Source organism: Candoia aspera, chromosome 16 (genome assembly GCF_035149785.1).
Source record: "Candoia aspera isolate rCanAsp1 chromosome 16, rCanAsp1.hap2, whole genome shotgun sequence".
NCBI classification, from domain to species: Eukaryota; Metazoa; Chordata; class Lepidosauria; order Squamata; family Boidae; genus Candoia; species Candoia aspera.
The window spans coordinates 10,317,841-10,340,069 of NC_086168.1; the positions used below are offsets into that span (position 1 = coordinate 10,317,841).

The 22,229-nt window shown below is 46.0% G+C and overlaps 1 protein-coding gene across 1 annotated transcript in view; it reads left to right on the top strand.

Moving 5' to 3' along the window:
• The first annotated feature begins 2,188 nt into the window (after positions 1-2,188).
• EEIG1 (estrogen-induced osteoclastogenesis regulator 1) overlaps positions 2,189-22,229 on the top strand; it is a 31,372-nt gene continuing 11,331 nt past the window's right edge. The window contains exons 1-3 of the mRNA XM_063316298.1: positions 2,189-2,374; positions 18,902-19,022; positions 19,639-19,668. Coding sequence (XP_063172368.1) covers positions 2,229-2,374; positions 18,902-19,022; positions 19,639-19,668 — 297 coding nt within the window. The 5' untranslated portion in view covers positions 2,189-2,228. The remainder of the gene's footprint in view (positions 2,375-18,901; positions 19,023-19,638; positions 19,669-22,229) is intronic.

Consider the following 22,229-nt stretch of genomic DNA (forward strand, 5'->3'; position numbering starts at 1 on the left):
AGCACATTTAAGATTACAGTTTAAGGTTGCAATACGGCACACACTAATCCAGGAATGAGCCCACTGAATGCGGCAGGATTTATTTCTGTTGGGATCACAATGCAACCCAAATTGCTTCTCTGTGGATGCCTGTTTTAATAATTGCATTTCGGCCTGTAGTAAAAGTGGAGCAGAGCCCAGCTGCACGTGGACCTGGTTATAAATCAGAAGTTGTCCCTGGATATTAAGGTTTTTATCCTCTTTCTCAGGGTTTGCAAAAAGATTGAGCTCTCTTGAGTCTTATATGATCCACTTTAAAAAACCCTTAATCCAACCAACTTTAGAAAGCAAGAATAAATAACTAGGATGCCTTTCAGAGCTAAGTCATACTTGATCGGTTTTCACTTATTCTTCCTCTGCACTGATTGGTTACATGCACATCTGAGTTGGGAGACCCCCATGAGACCTCCCGTTATAACTATGGTTGGTGTGTGCATCGAACAGCTGGTCTAAATCCTGTGTGGTTTGAAAATTCTGCTAGAGCCTCTACTTCCCCTTAAAGTCACATTGGGTCAAATATTTAGTGTTTGCAGTGCACCGTAAACAGCATGTCCCTTTGGGAATTGACGAGGCTGAGACTTGTCATGCAATGACTCTCAGAATCCATCCTGTTAAGCCTTGGTCCTCTAAGATGGGATGGGTGGGCCTTGGAGCCTAGAAGGAAGTCACTCATCTTTTCTGTTACAGAATGGAGACCACGATGGGGATGTTGGATGGACTTAGATCCATGGGACTTGTGGATGGATGAGAACTTGGTGTATTTGAGGGTTGAGGGCAAGCTGAAGATGGTTTGGTTGGATGAGCAATGGAGAGACCTCAACCTTCCAGGTGGTGAAGGGCAGAAGAAGGCAGTTGTTGTCCATGGAGTAGAAGCTGGTATAGCACAAGGTTTGTGCTACCTGACCTGGACAGGTGGGGTATCTCAGGTCTGAGCAGCCAAGTCAGGCCACCCAGCGTTCTGCTGAAGATCACCTTGAACTTGAAACGCTGAACTTTAGAAGCATTCCTCAAGGGAGGAAGTGCGGGTAGGCGGAAAACCTCTTAGCAGCTTCTCGAGTTGCAGAATAGGGGAAAGTTCTTGAAATCAATAACTTCTCATCAGAAGGTACTTTGGCAGGGAACTGCTCGTATGCCATCCGCTACTGGCCTTTCATGCGCCACAGAACAACCTGGGTGACTAAATCCAGAAGCTTATGAGTTTTGACGGATAGCTGGTTGAAAAGTCTAAGGGAAGGCTGGAAAGTAAGTGTGTGTGTGTGTGTATCAAATTTATATATATATGCGTGAGTGTGTGTGTAGTTGTTGCTGATGAAGTGTCAGTTAGTGCAAAAGAAATGAGTGGGAGGAGAGAGAGGATTACACACGGTGGCCTGTGTGCATTAACCCCTGTGATTTTCCGGAGCTGTTTGCAAGAAAATGCCTTTGGATCACCCTACGTGGCACAGGAAAAAAATCAAGCAGGTTGCAGATAAAGGCACAGCTAATCATCGTAGAGGCAGCCTGTTTTTTTCCTCAGATGGGAAGGGAAGAAAGTTGGATCTCTCTATCATTAGGTGGGCAGTTGTGGGGGGGGAGAAACCGAGGGAGGAGCTGGGACTCACCACCTCCTCGTTCCTTTCCCTAGGCTGAAAGAAACCTGCAATTGATCGCGACGCACTTGCCCACGTGAAAGTTTTGCCCAAGGGGAGGAGACTTTGGCTGGCACTTGTTGAGGAGGAAGCCGGCCATGCCTTCGAGTGTGGTCTCCAGAGGAACCGGTTCTTGTCACCTCTGATCAGCGAGCTCCCGCAGGTCCGGGGCGTCTGATTCCCCCCCTCCTTCTGCTTTCCCCCCCTTGGAGATGAACCAAAGACTTGACTTCCTCTTTTCCCTACCTGGAATCCGCTTTCTTCCTTACCTGGGCTTGGCGTTGCCTGCTCCGATCGCCAGGTCAGACCACCAAAGAAAGGGGAGAAATTTCCATTTCAAGCCGGGCAGCCGCTCCGTCTGAGTTGAAGCCTCTGCCCTGTTCCTCCTCGTTGGGTCGGCAAAGCTGGGGAGAGATCTCTCTCGGGTGGCATCATCCCCTTTGCCACCCGCTTGGTATTTAGAGTGGGCCACTTTTCCTTTTTTTAAGAAAGAAGACCAGTTTCCAGATTTATTATTTTTTTTTAAAAGAGCGGTTCGTTTCACCTCGCTGCAATCTGCCCATGGCTTTCTTGATGAAGAAGAAGAAATTCAAGTTTCAGATCAATTTCACCTTGGAAGAGCTGACCGCGGTTCCTTTCGTGAACGGTGTGCTGTTCTGCAAAATCCGGCTGTTGGATGGGGGCGACTTCATCACATCATCCTCTAGGTCAGTAAGAACCGGGTTTTGGGGGGGGATACCCTTTTGCCCCTCTCACTTCCTTATTTGACCTCTGGAGGAGAGAACAAGAATGATAGTTGGTTGAAACAGCTCAAGGACTATTATTTTAGATCGATGATTTGTCAAGACTTGTGGGATTGATATCCATCTTCCTCCAGGAGGGGGTTGCAACAAATCACCCACATCCCATCTTAGTTGTGTGAACATAGCCAGTGTGTGCGGTCAGCCTTTCCCTGTCTTTTCTCTTCAAGCCAGCACCATCCCCAGTGACTGAGAATGACATGTGGACATAATGTGGTGTATGCCATCCCTACATGGGGCAGTGTTTGAATGTGCTCTTCCCAGGAATCTATAAATGAACACTAATAGACCTGGATACCTTTCCCTTCCTTTCCCCTGTTGTTCATTGATCCGCTGAGCCTGTATTTTGATATATAGTGGGGTGTTCAAGGCTTGGACGTTATTCTGCATTGTCTGTCCCTCCCTCCTTGGAGTTTTCTCCTTCCCGAGCTTTGCAGCGGGAAATCTTAAGTGGAATGATGTTTCTGTGCTGTGTGTTTTTCTCTCTGTCTGTCTTTCTCCCTGATGCCTTTAAATGCATTAATAGGCCCAAGGGCATCAGCCATGGATTGCACTGATATAATTCCAGAGGGTGTTCTGCTGGGGTGGGCTGTTCTTTGCCATAATTTGCAGGGTAGCTTGCCCTTCACAAACAGGGAACTGTCCTCTCTCGGTAACTGCTAATCAAATGTTGCTTTTGTTGTCGACTGTGTGCATGTTGATTATTGCCTAGCGCTGGGCACACACACAAATTCCAAAACAGCCCCAGACTTGCCTTTGCCATTCTTTTGGCAGAGAGGTTCCTATTTGTTTTTTAAATACCAAAGAAAGGTGGCTGTTGGGCAGGAACCGAAACTTTTTCCCTCGTTCTGTGCTCTTTTGCTCTTTGTATTCTCATACAGGCACCGGAGCAAATGCATTTTGCAAGGCCAAAGGTTCAGCGTGGACTGATACTTCTTGGCACGAACAAAAGACTTCTAGGCAGCCCAGGATCCTGTATTTTTTCTGCATCCTACGGCACCCTTTTAGTGCTTGACTACCTTGGTGCTTCTCAACTACCCTGACTTCCTTTTTCACTTGCCTCAGTTTGGATAAAGGCAATTTATCTAAGGAATGGGAACCCAGGAAGGACGGGATCCGCTGTGTACCCCAATTAACCAACCATTTGTTTGCAGTGCATTGATTTAGGGTACGGGATTGCCTAGATCACCAGCTATAGGCGACAGAAATCCAGGCAGCCATTAGGTGGTGGTCAAAGGTTGGTGCGTTCCGTATCTCTCGGCCACTGAGTTTTGCATGCCAGGTTTGGTCGCTCTAGCGCTTTGCTCCTGGGGCTGCTGACATCTGTAGCTGCTGCCTCTCGTCCCTCCTCCCCCGACGGAGGCTCAGCCATGCTTAACAGCAGTTTATTATTGCAGATTACAGATGTGCTCCAGCGAGGAAGCGGCCTCTAATTCAAGCCAAATGCATGCATGCGTTTTTCTCTCTTGGTTTTCTGTAAACAGGCAAACTGGCTGCTCACCCACCCATGGGTAGCCTGCTCCGAGTGAAAACATCTGGGGACATGCTCTCTCTCAGCTGAACTCTGCAGCGTGTGGTGGGTGGGATGTTCCCCTTTCCGTGGCCGAGGGACATCACGTTGGCTTCAGACATCATGTTGGGACCACTGGTGGGCCACCAGTCCCACTCTCTTTTTGTTGTCCTCTTGGGCCTGGAGTGGGCATAAATAGGAGCCGTGTTAAGGATTGAGGGGAGGCAATGAGACGGTGCATTCCTCCTCTGGCTGTCGCCTCTGGGGTGCAGATTTTTAAAAATGGAGCTGCTCGCCCCAACACCGTGAAGGGTTGGAAACTGTCAGGATTTTGCAACATCCTGGAAAAGGTTTTGGCCCCTCCGAGGACTTCCAGCAGTTTACGAATTCTCAAAAATGTGCTGCTTCGCATCCTGCTGGAAGTGTTGTCATCTGGATTTTTTCTCCGTTGTCAGATGTTTTCCTTCCCCTGCAGTCAGAGATGTTTCCTGCTTCCAGGAGGTGAGATCTGTGAGAGGTTTAACATTGTCCTGGGTTTGTTGCAGCCTGTTTTCTACGTGGGCTGCTTACAAGCAGTCCTCGCTTAACGACCCAGCATTTTGGTTGCTAAGCGAAACAGTCATTAAACAAATCCTACCTGATTTTATGACCTTTTTTGTGTTGGCTCTTAAGTGAACCAAGTGGTTGTTAAGCAAATCACACGGTTCTCCATTGATTTTGCTTGCCAGAAACCAGCTGGGAAGGTTGAAAATGGTGAGCATGTGACCATGGAATGCTGCATTGTTCATAAATGTGAACCAGTTGCCATGCACCCAACTCATAATCCCATGACTGTGGGGATGCTGCAACAGTTGTAAGTGTGAGGACTGGTCATAAGTCGGTTTTTCAACACCATTGTAAGTCCAAACCATCACTAAATGAATGGTTGTTAAGCGAGGGCTACCTTTATTGCTCTGTATCTGGTCTGAAAGGCTTTGTATTCAGGAAAGCAGCCCTTTTCACATGCTGACCAGTGGGTGATACCTTCATGGATACATTTGCTTCCATGTTTGCCCCCAGGATCTGCAGAATGTTGAAGCCGGAGCGCCATTGTGTTGTGCTCACAGCAAGCTTGGCTGTAATAAAATTATCCAAGAACATTACCTGGTTGTCATTCCAATAGCTCAGTGATCATTACCAAGCTTGGCCCAGTTGTGTTGATGGCTTCAGGGTTCCTTTCATTGAGAAATTTGCAGTCAATTTATGAGATTAAAATAAATATTACATTGGTTTAATTTAAATTTTAAGTTTTTGATTTGGACTGGTGGGGAAAAAAAATCTGGCTATTTTAGAAGAATGGAGGGTGTATTTTGATGTGTGTGTGTGTGTGTCACACACATACTCTGCCAGGTTAGGAGAACAATAAAGGCATCTGAGGAAGTCGGTTGTAGTCCGTTTATTAATTTCATTCGGCTAATAAAATGTGCTCAAACTGTTAGCTCTTGTTTATGAAGTTTGATAAGCTGCCTAACCTGCAGGTCAAGGTCAAACAATCCACAGTTCTGTGCGGTGTGTTAGCCAAAGCTAAGGCTATGCTGCTTAAACTGGAGGAAATTTGGGCATATCCCGGGGACAATGGAGCAATTTGTAACTGCTCGTTTGTGAGCTGAGGATCCAATTTGGGGCTGCTGCTGTCGAGATGCTTGTGTAAAACAACAGTTTGGTTTTTTTGTTGTTGTTGTTGGGGTCAAGACCTTTGAGACGGAAAAAGAGGTAATTGGGTCAAACGGCTTAAGAGTCACTGGTCTAAAGGCTCCTGCAGCTGTTTGTGCAGCGATTTCTTGCACCATTCTCCTGCAAGTCCTTCTGGTAGGACATGTCAATGTGCAAAAATCAGACAGGAAAGAAATGTCACAAGGGAAGTGAATAAGCTAAGTTAACCCCCTTTGATATAGAGAAGCATGAATTCGTGTGAAGGCCTTGGCCTGCTTAGGAAGGCAGAAAATACAGGCGAGTGCAGCGTCTCGGCCATCCTTATTTAGATACCAGGACTTCTCTTTTGGGGAGTGAGCAAGATATTTTTTCTCCGAAGGAAACCCCCTCTAGGCAGGACAATCCTGACCGTGCAAAGATAGCAGGCTGTTCCCCCTTGGTGTCTCTGGACGACTGGGGAAATAGAACGGTTTTAGTTCAGGAGAACAGAATAAAGCAGTTGATCACTAGGAATTTGTGTCACTTGACCCAGTATGATAAAGGCAACTGGCTGTATCCTTAATTACCTGTGTTCCAGTTGTGGCATGAATGAGTAGCCAAGTAGGCTGGAGTTAGCTTTCCCATAGTGGGTCGGGCCATACGATTCTCCTGCTCTGCCCTGGCTTTGTCTCCTGCCCCCTGATTCTCTTTGTCATCCCTGGGAATGCGTCCAGCTGGAGAAACATGGAGGAGGCCCACGCAGGCTGGGCCAAGCACCCTGTTTACAAGGACACCCTGGCATGTTCCCTGCCTAAAAACATTGTCGGATGGGCTTCTTCCCAATCCTCTGAAACCTAGAGTCTCTTCACACCAGAACATGATCTTTTTGGAAGACCCTGTGCCTAGGTTCACACAGGGAACTAATTCACATCTTGTAAACCGCAAGAGCTTGCTTCACCCAGTATGATAGGTAATCCCACAAGCCAAATGACATTGGGTTAGTGGTATGCGTGAATCCAGCTGAGAAACTGAAAAGTATTGCTATCTTTCTTCTTCCACTCTCCTTTCTTTCCTGTTTCTCACCACTATGGTGAAAAATACCCTCGTGCGCTGCTGAGGATAGAGGTGATTGTTGGGCATCTGCTTGTGGAATTGAGATCATGGCGCACTTCCGTTTTGGAAGCCTGCTGTTGGACGCGCAGCGTAGAACAAGCTTCGGCTGTTTCATAAAGGAACCACCATGTCCTGCTGAGATCATTCTGCAAAGTCTTTCTGAAGCTTTCTAAATACCTGAAGCCATAAACGCAGTTGGTAGAAGCTAGTTGGACCTTTTGTGGTCCATCACAAAGGAACCTGACCATAGAAGCATGATGGGAGCTGTGGATTTTATTTTTCTCCCAGTAACTCAGTTGATCCAAACGCCACCAGCTTCTGAGTGGGTCCAGCTCAACTGAAAGCTGGGTGTGGGGAAGGCACATGGCAATGTTCCACTTGAAGCTATGTGTGAATGGCTCCCACCGGTTCTTCGTTGCCATTTCATTCTGCTGCATCTTGAACTACGTTTCTATGGTCAGTGGAAACCCATGCCAGCTCTTCTGTTGCCTAGCTGCACGCTCCCAGGTATAGGAAGACGTGTTATTCCTCTTGTGAAAGGAAGGATAAATGCTTCCATCCAACGGAAGTCTGCATCCTGTTTTGTAAAGACAGCTTCGTTTAATCTTATTCCCCCCTTCTGTGTACAGTAGTTTTTTCAGGGGAAGACCAGCATAGTACGAAAGCGTGGTGGAAGGCCGTTTGCGTTACGGGCTGTAACTCAGAGCTGGATTTTGGATGCGGTTCTTTTTCAAGTAAACATCTTGGGTGACACATCAGTTCTGGCTGCTCCTGGGGTTGCAGGCTGGAAGCTGTGAGTCGTGCTTAGAGAAGGTTCACTGAAATCAGGGGCTTGGTTGGCCATGACTGAAGCCCCATTGGGTTCAGGAGGTCCCCTCCGAGCAGACGCGAGATAAAACAACGAATTTAACTACCTGTCCGTTCGAAGGACAAATACATTTTTCACAAAGCCCTTCTTGGCCGAAAGAAGATCCTCCTGTTTGAGCTTCCGAGCAATGAACTTCAGCCATCCTTGTCAGGAACCTGATCTCTATCCAGAGGGTGCATGGCTCAAACACTATTCCCACACGTATATTTGAGGCACGCCACGGACCCCATTCACACCACCTGCTCTTCGAAGCAGCCTTAGACACAGTGAGTGGTGTTCTCCCCTCGCCCCTTGGACTGCACTTAAGGCCACCAGCTTCTTTCCCCTGGTTGCACAACTGGCAGTTTTCAAAGTTTGGTTCCAGCTGTTAATCCCCAAATCAGGGAAGCTGGTTCTGCTTTCTGGAAGCGCCGCCTGCTCCTTATAACTCAGAGGAGCGAGCAAAAGTGTAAGCATTGTGGGCTAATATTTTAGCCCAGTGGGTGACTCCAATGTGTCTTGGTTCACCCAGGCTGCTGGGCCATTACACAGTTTTGGCTTAAAATGTGCAGCCCAGCACGGCGGGTTTCCAGACCATGGTTTAAGGTGATATGAAGCCTTCCACATGGTGGCATACGGGTAGTCCTTGCTTAACGACCACACTTGGGACCAGAATTTCGGTTGCTAAATGAAGTAGTCATTAAGCGAGCCCAACCCAACTTTATGACCTTTTTTGCAGTGTCATTAAGCAAATCACCACAAGCATTAGGCGAACCACGTGGTCGTTAAGCAAACCACAGAGTTCCCCATTGATTTTGCTTGCTGGAAGCCGGCCAGGAAGGTTGAAAATGGCAATCAGGTGCCCATGGGATGCTGTGATGGTCATAAATGCGAAATGGTTGCCAAGCGCCCCAATCATGATCATGTGGTGCGGGGGAGGACCGGTTGGAAGTCCGAACCGTCACGAAACAAATGGACTACCTGCTTTCAGCCAACTGAGCGTAAATGTATAAATGTAAGTGAAGATAATACCATCAGCCCTAGTCCTGATCTTAATTTTAGCCTTGAAGGCCTCCAAGATTGAAGCTGAGCCTTCTTTGCCCATGAACTCTCAAGAGGTGTGGCATAGATCACAGTGACTTCATCCTGAGCTAATCACGAGGCGGTACCATTCAGCAGCAGGCTGAAATTCATCCATGACTTGAAGAACAAGTCCCATCGGTCAGAAACAGTTACACTTATGTTTCCAGAATGAATAGTTGACAGTCTGTGCAAGCGAAGGGATGGAGCTGTTGTGAAGTTGTAGGGGGGGAAAAGCAATCTGTTGTGCCAATGCTGCTTTGCCCTTGGTTCCTCTGAGCTCTGCTTACGTCCCACCCATGCGGCTGTATTAAACACTGATGGATCATCACGCTTGGCAGAGGTTAACTGGAGTTCATTAAACTCTTAGAACGGCAAAGTTGAGAACGGAAACTCAGATAGGTTGCTGCGGAGAGATTTGAGACTTCATGTCCTTCTTCAAAAGGCGTCTTCGACTGTAGTTCCAATAATTCCCAGCCAGCATAGCCGAAAGTCTACAGGATTGGCTGGTGGATTATGGAAGCTGAAGTGAGATGTATCTAAAGGAGGTCAGTTGTCTGGAGGCTAAGACAAAATCAGTCTAGATCAAATATATTTTTATATATATGGAATTTGTTCTTTCAATCTCAGCTAGCAAGACTGCATTGTTGTCTTCTCTTTTACAAGAACTGAAGAAATAGTCTTTTCCCAAATCAAGGCTCTGGTTTCAGTTATATAGCCATTTATTGATTGTTTGCTGTGTTTGGGCTAATGGCCATCCTCAAGGACAGGTCTGCAAATCAGAGTCAGTAGTGGTTGCGATGGGATATAAGCCGATTCCATCATTATGAAATTAAGCACTGTCTGAGCTGTGTGGATCTCCATAGGCGAGGTGTAAATGCCTGCTTAATTCTTCCTCTTGAAGAATGCCCTTGTCACTTAGGATTCGTTCTTGAGTAAGTTGTGTGTGCAGAGCTTACCTAAACGGACAACCTAATTGCAGCCTTGAATGTGCCATTTCATAATCTATACAGAGGCAATAAAGTCGACTTAAGATCGGTGGACTTAAGGTTACTTAAGTAAAAGTGATTGTAAGAAAGCATAAGACTTGCACACACAAAAAATCAAATTTGTGGCTCAGAGCATATTCTATTGGCAAAAACATCGCTGCAAACAAAATAGTCCCAATTTTTAAAAGGGGGGGAAAGGAAATCCATGTCACTAGAACATAAAACAGCAGTTTCCCCTTGTTTATTTAAAGAAATAAGTTACTTTTGGCAAATGTCGGTTTGAGGATAAGCATGCTGCAAACAAAACAAGACTTATGTTTGTTTTCTCTGCTTAGTTTCTCTTTAAAGTATCCCAGAGTGATTTGGGTGAAAATGTATCTTATTTCAAGGATGCCTGTTTTTTCCTGAGGGCCAAATTTGGCTTCTGAGTGCTGTGCTAGCACCCTTCTGCAAAAAATAGCTGAGAAAAGAAGGTCAAAAACTGAATTTGGTTTAATTTGATTTACATTTCAGTTGAAATGTATATATTTCACCCGAATTAAATGTAGTTAGTATGATTCTTCTGCAATCTGGTATTTCATGTTTTCCTTTGGGCACATAAAAAAAAAATCACAAGTTGCTAACGATTTCTGGGTATGTTTCTAAGACCTTGGCTTTATCTCCCTCTGTGCTGCTGCGTATAAAGCTTGGGGTTCGGAATTATCACGGCGCTGTGCAGCGTCATCCCTCTTCAAAATTAGGAATGGAGGCAAATAATAACTCCTTCTACCCCAAAAGGAAATCAGTCAGATAGGAAAGACCAGAATTCCTTGCTAATACCTTGCATTTAGAGCTGGGCACTTTGAACTCCCAGAAGTCCCCAGCTGGCATGGCCATTGCTGAGAATTCTGGGAATTGAAGTCCACGCATCTGGTTCCGATTCGTGTTCTATGGCCTGTCCTGGCATCTTATGCTGTTGAAGAAGGTTGGAAATGCTGTTAAGACGCATGAGCAAGAACTGAGTCCTATGCAAGACACTTGTTTCCTTTCATGGTGCCAGTGTGATGGCTTGGCGGCGACCTGGTCTAGATCATCAGATGGCACAGGGCCAGAAGGGACATGCCCAAGCATGTTGGGGTGTCATCCTTGTCTTTATTTAGGTCTCTTAAGTGTTATGTAATTCAGGTTAGGCTGGCACTTCCTTCCTTGAGATGGTGATGACATGACAGCTGGAAAGTTCATTATAAGTATGAACGTCGCCGCCTTTTCACGCTGGGTTCTAATTCCTCTCCTTGTCCGCAGGGTGGATTTGGAACCATGAGAAATCAGCTCTTCTTTCAGCTTCCAAAAGCAGGTTCTTGCACCGTTTTAAAAAAGCCTCTTTGTTCCTCAGGATGACTCAGGACTTGCCGTAAGCAAGAACGACTAGATAAAAAATGGAGACCCGACCAATACGTTTACCCAAATCCGAATCATTTTAAGGGAGGGAAAGAAGTGGGTGGACAGCCTAGAAGAAGCTATCCTTGGCAGTAGCATTCTTTGAAAGGTAGACTCTCTTAAAAAAAAAAATGTTGGGGGTGGGGAGAACTTCTGCTTTCTTGGATCTGCAGCATTTGAGTAGGACAGCCAGTCATGCAAGTGAGTCACGGCTGAGTTGATGCAAATGGGGAAGCAGGCATTCTGAAGGCTGAAGGTTTCTAAGCCAAGGCTCCAGAAAAGTGACTTTGTGGTGAAAGAGCCAATTGGTGTAGTAATAGTTAAGGAGCTGGACCAGAATCTGGGAGACCAGATGTTCTAGTCCTCCCTTAGGCACGGAGGCTGCCTGGATGATTTTGGACCAGTCCCTCACGCTGTCTCAGCCCATACCGCCATCTCATTGTGGGGACGATAGGGGCATTATCTACGCCGCCGTGAATTGTACAAAATGAAGGTGGGATGGAAATCAAATAAATAAATTGAGCCTGTTGGGTTGGATAAGGAGTTTATTCTGCTTCGGTGCCCCTTCAGACACTCCTGGGAAGATGCAATTGGGAAATTAATTCCCAGATAATAAACTTTTGCAAGTCTTCCTTCCATTTAAGGCAGAATTAGATGTAATCCAAAGTTCTCTGTAATAACCAATAAATGAATGGATACGTGCATGCATGTAGACATTCATGCCTTCACATATATATTAATGCGCATATTTATATGTAGCCAATATATCAATGAACTGATATATCAATAATCAATCCGTTTTCCTTCTGTACTTTTAGTTCTCTTCACTCATGGGGTAAACTGTAGCTGTTACTTTGTATTTTTCAAGAATGCCCCTTAATACCAAACCCCAGTTTTAGAGGGGGAAATCTAACCAAGGAACTGCAGAGCTTTCACCGAAAGGTATTGAAACATCTGATCTTTCTCCTTATGCCATTATTGCAGATCCCCATGATCAGGACTGGCCTAATTTTGTTTGCATTCTGAAATGGGGTAGAAATTCCTTACTGCTTGTGGGTGTGATTAAGACAGAAGACATGAGGATATAGGACTTCACCTGTGTTTGCAATAGTATGGGAGGGTCCCAGGGGACAGTCCAGAATAGTAAAATGAGGTCTTGCATCAACACACTTACTCTTTGGTCTTTTTGTTGTGACAACCCTTACAAAAAAAGGCAGTTTCTTATCTTCTAGGCTGCCTAATCAATTCTCCTTAACTAATCTTGTGCTAGCCGCTTTTAAGTACTTATGACCTTATTTTAAGAAAAGAATTTGAAATCAGTCCATCAGTCACCTATTACAATCCAATTAAAAGCACAGTAGCTTTTACTGGGGTAAGAACCTTACCTTTGTCTTCGGTTACCCAAAGTCAAAACAAATTATATTTTAAAGAGCAGTTATCAAGATGTCTGGTGTCTGGGCCTTGATGTCTGGGAGGGGGCTGCTAACGACATGGGACAGCTTCCAGAGCTACCTTTTTGGGTATCCAACTCCTTTGTAAATTGCTAGTTAGCTTGCCAAGTCAAGAAGGCATTGCATAGAATTCACGGTCGTCTAGATAATACTAGGTTTGGATTTTAAAGCATGAGAATCTGAGTTTTTATGCCCAGAAAAACTTTTTGTAGCCACAGCAAAGAGAACATCCTGGTGTTCCATATTCTGTTCTCACTGAACTTTGCTCTGTAATACTCAGTACTCCACAGATGAAGAAAGAAATGTGCTTCAGGGTCCCAGTTTCTTGTGCCTTCTTTGTACGCACACATTTTCATGGCTGTGCACTTGAAACCAACCACTCCTTTCTCCACAGGACTGAATTGCAGCAAGAGCGCTGATTCCCGGCGGATCACGGTTTTCGCGTAAATGCCATTCGAATGTGACATCCCCAAAAAACAAAATGGGAAGGGAACATTCATAACTAGGTGGTTACCCATAAAATTCAACTACGGCTAGTAAGGAGTGGAGAAGGTAGATCTAGAGTTGAGGAACAAGCTTTGGAAGGCCCCATTCTGCTCCTCTCGGTTAGGCGAGGACCACTTACCAGGGACCAAGCATGTTGGGTTTTTTTCCATAAGCCAGAAATAGTTCAAAATCTTTTGTGAGATCAGCGGACTAGAAGCTTGGATTTATTTGTGGAGCTGCAGCGAGCATAGCCATGAGCCACAGAATTCCAAAGGCTTGTAGTTAACTTCTGCTGAAGCTCCTCTACCCTGGTTGCAGCATGAGCTCCCTTAATGACCCTTGAGATACTTCTCTGGCAGACAGCCTTGGCTCCCAACCAAAAGTGATCCATGTTCTTCTCTGTTTATGCGGCAGCAAAAGCTTAGGTTGAACTGCCCTGTCATCTTGCACCCTAGTTCTCTGGTCAGAAGTTCTTCAGAGTCCTAATCTCTTAATACTGCTACGGTCTTACCCCAGCCCTATGATCTTCTCCGACTATTTTTCTCCTTTGGCTGCATGACTCCAACTGTCATTAACCTCTTTTCCAGTAATAATTGCAGAGTTGAAGCCATGAACCTTACGTATGGCAGGGACTTGGAGTTCAGCAGCGGACTGTAATCCTGCCAAGGCGGTCTAAAAACACTGCAAAGACCACTTCCCATTGTGCTTTATCTGTGTGACCTGCCAAAGAGTCATCCAAGCCTTAACATTCAGTGCTGCTTCATAATAGAGTACAGGAACGATGGATATTTGCTGCATTTCAAACATAACCCATAACGTTTCCCTTACCTACCTGCCAAGTATCTGGTAGGCCTAGCTAATAATGTTATCTTCTCAACAGCGATAGCCTGGTCATAAATATTACATCAAGCTTCCGAATAAAATTGGGCTCATAAACTGGTTTGCCCATGGCAGTGTTGGGCTTCATCATAGTTTAGTCCTGTGTCTGAATGCTGGCTTTGTGACAAACTGCAAGTACCCAAGTTCAGGTGGGTTCTTACTAATACGAGTCACAACCCTGCTTAAGTCTCACAGCCGCTTCATGCATCGTGCTTAGCGTGTGCTGTGAATTCACACACCGCTTTATGACTTGATCTACTCAACCAACTGTGATTTAGTATGACACGTGAACCCAGCCTTGGTTTCTTCATAGATGTCCCATTTGTCCCCATGTGCATTATATGCAGTTTTTCCAACTTTTCTGCCCCAATCCAGTAGAAAGTATTCTGAAAACTCTCTGAATTTGCCCCAAGGTGGAAGCGTTTGCTGATATTACTGTAGGCTTATAATAAACTTCTAGCTGTACTGCAAGAAGCTAAGTGGGCCTTTTAGACCATTGTCACCCAGGGACTGGGTTGTCAGAAACATAGAGGGAAGGGGGGCAGAGGCCATTCAGACCCTGGGGTGTTTTGGAAAGGATGAGTGTAGTTTTGTGGGCAGAAGGAGGAGGTTGGTCATCTAAATGACCTTCAGTGCTGAGACACCATTGGGCTCAAACAGAGCCTGGTAATAAAGTTTATATCATTTCAGCCCATTATAGTGATGACTTGGCTTAGTGAATTACTGCCCTGTTTTGGGAAAGAAATGGTGTGTGGAGGACAAAGCAGTTGGACACTCATCTGTGGAGTTTGGCTGTTTTGTCTTGGATGACGTGAGCAAAGTCACGAAGGAATGACTTCTCGCCATGACTGGTTGTGTTGTGAGGGCGTTTTACAGGAAGACAAACTGCGTTTGATCCCAAGCCTTCCTACTAGGTTTGAGGAATTTGCTGGCTCATAAGGGTCTGTGCCCAACGCTTTAGGGCCTCCAGAATCTCAGCTCTGAAAGTGTGCTGGAACCAGCTACATAACTTCACCCTAACACGGAATTAGCAGCTGGTTTCTGCAAAACAAGGGAAGTGTGTTAAAATACATAGGATACTACCTTAGAACAGATAATTTCTTTCTTTAACCAGTCTCTTGTACCCTAAGAATGGTTGTGGAAGGCATAGACAGGAGTAGCTTGTTCCCTTCATCCGATCCTTTTATTTCATCTTCGGTGGTTTAAAACTTCTTCCCATCTCTAGGATCTGATATCACATTTCCTTAGAAGGCTGGTTGCTCACACCTAAGAGTAAAATCCTGCATAAAGAATATGCCATTCTAGATTTGGGGTGTATATCATGAGCTTTTAAAAGCTTTTTCCTACAGACACACCACTCCTTTGCAGATCTTACAGCCACGGGTCAAGACACAGCGGAGTCGAATGGCATTGCAAGGGCTGGCAAATAAAAGGGGATGTTCTGAAATGTTTGTGTCTCTCTGACACAATTATTCTGGAATTAACAATTGGCTAAGAGTGACCTCTACGAAGCGAGAGCAAAAATGAAAAACAGCTGGTTTGACTCCCATTAAGCCATTTTGTTTTATAGCTTGGAGAGAAACTACATTCCAGAATGGTTATGTCAAAGATGTAGAGTTGGCAGTCAAGGTGAGAGCCCCTAACATCATAGTCCAATGAAGTGCTGTGGTTTGAACAAGGGACAGGCTGCGCTCTGGATCAAAAGCAGAAAAAGTGCTTCAGCGTGAGCATGAACACATTCTGTGTGAGAGAGCCCCTCCTAATGAGGTCCATCTTTAGCATGGTCTGGTGTTATCAACATGGTGTTATCAACATGGTCTGAAGAAAATACATGTCTGAGTTACAGAGACACCAACAGGTTCTACCAAGGTGTTTGAAGCAGGCATGGGCTCACTTTCACCACCTACCTAACCGAAATGTCTATTTTTCCAGGATCATGTGGGACAGCATTGGGTTCTTTATGGAGGTCTGTGAGCCTCACCCACTCCAAAACACCTTTTTCAGCTTTGGGTCCAAGCACAGCACTATCCTGGTCTGACCTATCCTTGGAAAATTCCTTCTCAGTGGCGGTGATGAAACCTGCCTCTTAGTCAGCATGTATGTCATGCCACCTTGACCAACTGGTTGGGAAAGCTGCAGTAGATAAACTGGAAAAGTCCTCCTCCTTGGCTTTTCAACTCTTCCTCTTTGGATTTCAAGAAAGGAGTTCCTCTTCCTCAATTTTTTGAGGTGGTGGCCCAGATTTAAAAAGGGAGGTGGGCTCTCTGTACCCTCGGGGACATTTGCATGTTGCCTAAAACGGCACCTCCATTTGAGAACTTCTTTAAGGTACGGGTCCATGTGTAAAACAAAAGTTGGCTAGACTGAGCTTTGAGTTTCAGCGTTGTTGCAGGAGAATTCTGATCAATCACGTGTCGCCAGATGCATCTGAGACCTTATCTCCCATCCCCAACTTTCCATGTGAGAGGAATGGTCCTCGGTGTGCATCTGGCTAGCGTGTGGTGGAGCAAGCGAGAAACCACACAAATTGCTGATCTTCTAGTTTTGTTGCTCACCTCTGCTCGCTGGTTATCTCTTCCGCCCCTCCCTCCTCCATTTCCTTCCTCTGCATCCGGATTCTTCTGTAACAGCCAAATCTGCCTTCTTTCCGCTCATGGCTGGGTTTCAAACCATTGCCTTGTACCTCCTGAGATCTCCGTCCTGTGAACAACTCTCCTTTATTTTTGATGGTGCAGCACTTCCAACAGTGTGTTGGGAAGTCAAATCAAACGGGACTCTTGATGATTTGAGGGGGACACGTCCATGGTTTCATGAAACCATATCAAAATGGCTTTCGTTGCCTGCTTCCCAGATGTTTCCTCATAGACGTATCCACGGCACTTGCTTGGCATGGTATAGAAATGGCTTGGCATTAAGAATTACCTGCTAGGATGTTTTTCTGACTTCCTGGTCAGTCCTGCAGCCGAGGCTTTTCATCCAGATACTAACTAGGTTTTAACTATCTTGTTTTGAGATAGCCAAGTTCGTTTAGGTGCCGAACTGCATGTTCTTAAAAGGACTCCGTCAGGAAGATGGTCAGGAAGGGTTTTCGTTGTTGCAGAACAAGTTCAGAAATAATGGATGTAAGTTGCCGCTTCCTTGAGTTCTCCAAAATATAAGGAAAACTTCCTGATCTGTCCAACAGTGGAGCTGTTTACCCCGGAGGTTGTGATTCTCCATCTCTGGAGGCTTTAAGGAGAGGCTAGACAGTCACCTCCCGAGGATGGCCTAATTGGTATTCCTCTAGGGTTGGCCTAGGTGATCCTTGTGGTTCCTTCCAACTCCACAGTTTTATGATGCTGGGATTCTCTGGGGTTCCATTTGTTCGCAGCAAGACCTGAATTCCAGGTAACAGCACCTTTCTCAAGCTCCTCTTGCCCCAGTCGAGGGTGACATAGCAAATTCTGGCCCTGGCAGAGGGCACCGAGGGCAGAAGGACCTTTCCCACCCTCCAGAAATGTGAACTGCAGTTCCCAGAACTTGCCAGCCAGGTAAGCCGCTGCTGGAAATTCTGGCAGTTGGAGTACCGCTTGGCATGAGAGCTGCAATACACAGGATAGCCACTAGGTGGCTGCAGATGACTCTTGTGGCCTTCTAGTGGACATCTGTATATTTGCACCCTTTAAATCTCCTCCTCTGGAGATTAGGATGGGCTTCTCTGCAATGAAAACCTGGGCTGGTATCAGCACCCAGGGCCATTGTGAAAACATCCGCCATTGAGTAAGACGCTAGAAACCCTGCCTTTGAGACAACAGCTTTCCTGCAAAGCAGGAAGGTTGTGCAAAGCCACTGGCACTGGTTCGTTGTTTTCTTCCCTGACAAATAGGTTTCCTTGGCTTCTAATGGGTCCCTTTAAAAGGAATCAGGTAGAATCAGGGATTGGTGAAGTCACAGTAGCCAAGAAGCATGAGAGAAAGTGACTGTAGGATTCACATTAAGTAAGCCATGGCCTGCATAACCATAGTTTGTCCATTAAACCACAATTAATGTGTGGTGTGAAGCTAGGCCTTGTGGCTCCTAAGCTGATATTAACCTCTTAGTGCGTTGCACGGGCCTAGACCTCATGGACTGGTTGAATCCGTGAATCCTGGCTTACAAACAGCAGTGACTAGATTCATATGTTGCTTAGCTCTGGATTGTCACACACCACATGGTGATTTAGGGCAATGTAGGAAACCAACTGTAGTCTTCAGTGCAACCAACTGTAGTCTTCAGCTTCTCTACTCCAAGCTGGGCCATTTTCTCCTAGCCAGCGGCATCTTTTCCTTGGTGTGGGTGGTTGTCTTTTTCCACTTCTGTTCTTCAGCAATACTGAAATACTTTCAGTATTGCTGAAAGAAATACTTTCAGCAATACTCAAGGAAGGCCTTGTGCAAAATTAGCTGTTCCAGAGCGTGGATCAGCCTGAGCCTTCCAGGAAGAAAAATAGCCTTTAGTTTGAAGGACGTGCTCTCCCCTGGTAGCAGTAGATGAAAAAGAATGACTGTATTGGAGTTTATGGGGTAACTTGGGGTATTGCGTGAATCCAACTGACTGTGGGTTATTGTTGTTAAACCATGGTTCCCCATAAATAAGAGAACCCACATCTGCTCCAGAGCAAACCCCCTTTCGTATCCAGTCTGCCTTCTTTTGGGAATTTTCCATCCTTTTGGCACAGCTCTGAAGCTTGCTTATTCTTGGATTAGCCAAAGGTGGTACTTTGAAAAGCAAATTACCTTGCTGGGTTTCTGTCTTCCACCTTGGGAAGAAGACACGTGACTCCCTGTTTCTGTTTCTAGGGAGCGTAAAATCTGCACTGCAAAGCACTACCTCTTTCAGGCCCTCAACCAGTACAGAATTGGCATTCATTCCAAGTGGACCCTTGTATTTCTTCCCAAGGCCAAAAGGTTTGGTGGCGGGCTTTTGGAAGGAGCTGGATCCGATGTTGTATCTGTTGGTTTTTTTTCTCTGTAGGGAAGAAGTTCAAGAGAACTGTGTTCGTTGGAAAAAGAAATTTACCTTCATCTGTAAGATGAGTGCCAGTCCCACCACAGGGCTCCTGGACCCTTGCATCTGCCGAGTGTCAGTCCGCAAAGTGAGTCTCTTGGTTCACTTTTGGTTTCTGGCTTAGGGTGGGACCCTCGTTGATGGAACATCTGGGCTCCTCATAGCTGAAGTGAAAGCTGTATTGTTGTGTGTGGGATGCTTCTGAGTTAGAACCCTGAATCTAGCAGACAGCCCTCTTTTTGGAGCCTTATTCTGACCATCTGGATTAAATGTATCTCTCCATGTCCATTAGAGAGCCTTCTTCCAGCCGTCCAGATCAGCACGCTCTGCCACCTGGAAGCCCTTATTACTTAGAAGACCCTCCAAACCACCATTCTGTTTTCAGACTCCTCTCAGGCCAACTGAGGTCCCTATCCTAGAAAAAGCACATACGAACAGGGGTCCCAGCATGAACGCACACAACCATGTGCTTGCTTTCCAATTTGGCTAGCCTGGGGTCAGCAAGGTCTCATTTTCTTTCTGGAAAGATTGACCATCCTGTCTAAACTTCCAGCTAAGGCCATGATGGTTTCCATCCATGCACAGGAAGCAAAACAAATATCAAATAGCATCCACCTTGGGGTGGGACACTGAGATGGAGGAGAACGTCGTTTCTCTTAAGTCCTTCCTGGTAACCAACTTCCTCTTTTCTTTCCTTGTGGCAGGAACTGAAGGGGGGAAAAACCTATTCCAAGGTAAGAGGGCAACAAGCTACCCAAAGCAAAGCTATGGTAGATGATGATCATGTCTGAGTCTGCAAAGCACCTCGCATGCATTCTCTCAGCGATCTCTGAAACTTGGGGTGGATCTGTGTTACTCTTCCTAAGTCCAGGACGCTGGTTGTAAGAATGCAGAGCTGTTCTGTTTACAGCAGGGTTAAGCAAACCAGTTTTCCACAATGTCTCCTGCATTCTCTTTGGCCACCATTGCCAAAAACAGGAAGAAGGATTTTAACCGTTTTAAGTTGGGAATAATACCTGTAAATTGTGGTGTGAGTCTTAAATTACAGGCCTCGACTTACAACCATTTGTTTAGCAGCAGTTCGAAGTTACGACAGCACTGGGAAAACTGACTTGCGACCGGTCCTCTCACTTACAACCATTGCCGCATCCCTGCAGTCGTGTGAACAAAATTCAGGTGCTTGGCAACTGGCACGTATTTATGACGGTTGCAGCATCCTGGGATCACGTGACCGCCATTTGCGACCTTCCTAGCCGGTTTCCAACAAGCAAAGTCAATTGGGGAAGCCGATTCAGTTAATGACCACAATAATTCACTTTAAAGACCACAGCAGAAAAGGTTGTAAAATCGGGTGTGACTCACTTAACAACTGCCTTGCTTAGCGACAGAAGTTCCAGTCCCAATTGTGGTCGTAAATCGAGGACTACCTATAGTCTTAAGGTTTAGAGTTTAAAAAAAAAAAGAACTCTGTAAAGATGCACAAACTGTAAAACCCAGGAAAAAATAGCCAAGGTTCCTGAGCACCAGGGTGAGCTGTCCCCTTCCTGCTCAAGGCTGACCCCACCACCAACCAAAGGTTACCCAAGTATGTTATAGGGAGTCAGCCTCTTTCTTAACCAGAATTTAGGCACCCAGTGGTAGAAATCTCCTCAATTTGGCCTAGGCAGGCCGTGAAGAGACAAAGATGCTAATTTATGTGTAGAGCCATCCTTGTTTGATTAAATCAGTCACTTCCGAGGTGCAGATTTTGCTTTCCCGCGGTACCAAATGTCTCCAAGAAGTCTAGAACAGGGATGGGCTTTGCGACAGGACCAAAACTGGGTCTCTGCTGTGCAGCAAACCTGGCCTTCCTCTTTTGCCTAAGGCTATTTATAGCCTGCCCCTAAAAATAAGATAAAATGTAAAACCTGAGACGGCTCGACCCACGGTCCAAATCACCGCGTTATTCATTGCTCAGGACAAGTTTATTCAAAAGAGGGATGGACGTCGGTGGTTTGTCATGCGAGAACAACCTGTCCTTTGCACGTCGAAGCGTTCAGGTTGTTCTAACGTTACACACCAGTAGTTTATCTAGCTGTAAAATACTGTATATAGAGAAAGAGAGAGAGAGAATGTGCTTGAAACGTCAGTCACACTTCCCTGGGTGCTATTAACCGGCCTGTTGGATGCGAAGGAACGACTCACATCAGCGTCTCTGCCAGCTCTGTGGTGTATTTGTCAGCCCACCGCAGCGGGAGCATTTTCTGGAAAACGTGCAAAACCAGGTCTCCGTGCAACCCCTGGCTCTTTTCCGCTTGCACGAAGACGGCTGCCTTTGCTGGCTTCTGTGTCATGTCAGAGTCCGAACCCTCCTCTTTTGGGGCAAAGGAGCAAAACGAAGCAGAATCGAGGCGGTTGGCCCGTGGATGGAGGGAGAGGAACACGTTGACCTGGGTCAGAGCAACTCAGAGTTGTTGGGGTTTTTTTTCTTTTTTCTTTCTTAACTGTCCCATGTAAAACATCCCAATGGATAATTTGGCACATCTGGTAGAGCTCTGCGCTGAGAAACAGGAAGTGGGCTCTGCCGATCTTGCAGGAATTTTGTGTGTCATTCTGGGATGCCATTGCCAAATAGCTGTTGTGCTTCAGAGGACTGCATAAAGATCGGGTTAAGTGTCTGGGTTTTCAGAGCTGTGGGAAGAGAGGAAATTCCCCCCACCCCGGCTGCTTTCGTGGACCTCCCGCAAGACAACATCCTCCTGTAGAAAAATCTTCCTTCTTGCTAACTGGGTTCATCCCTCAAGCTAAGCCATATGGGGTTGGCTTATTTGGGGCTTAGCGCTGGGCACCGTCCCAGTTGATTGTAATTTGTAAACCATGGCTTAGTGCATTTTTGAACCTGGCTTGAGTCCCACGAGGGGATGTTCTTTTCATGGCTAGCTCAGCTTCCCTGAAACTCTGATGTTAAGCATTCACATCTCCTGGAGGAAAGAGCAGGGTGGGAGCTCACCACTGGGCAGTAGAAGTAGTCCTTGCTTAACAACCACAATTGGGACCGGAATTTTGGTTGCTAAGTGTAGTGGTCATTAAGTGAGTCTGCCCAGAATTTATGACCTTTTTTGCGGCAGTCAATAAGTAAATCACCATGGGCATTAAAGCAAACCATGCCGCCGTTAAACGAATCACGTGGTTCCCCATTGATTTTGCTTGTCAGAAGCCACTCGGGAAGGTAGAAAATGGCGATCACGTGACTGCAGGATGCTGGATGGTCATAAACGTTAACTGGTTGCCAAGCACCCAAATCGTGATCACATGG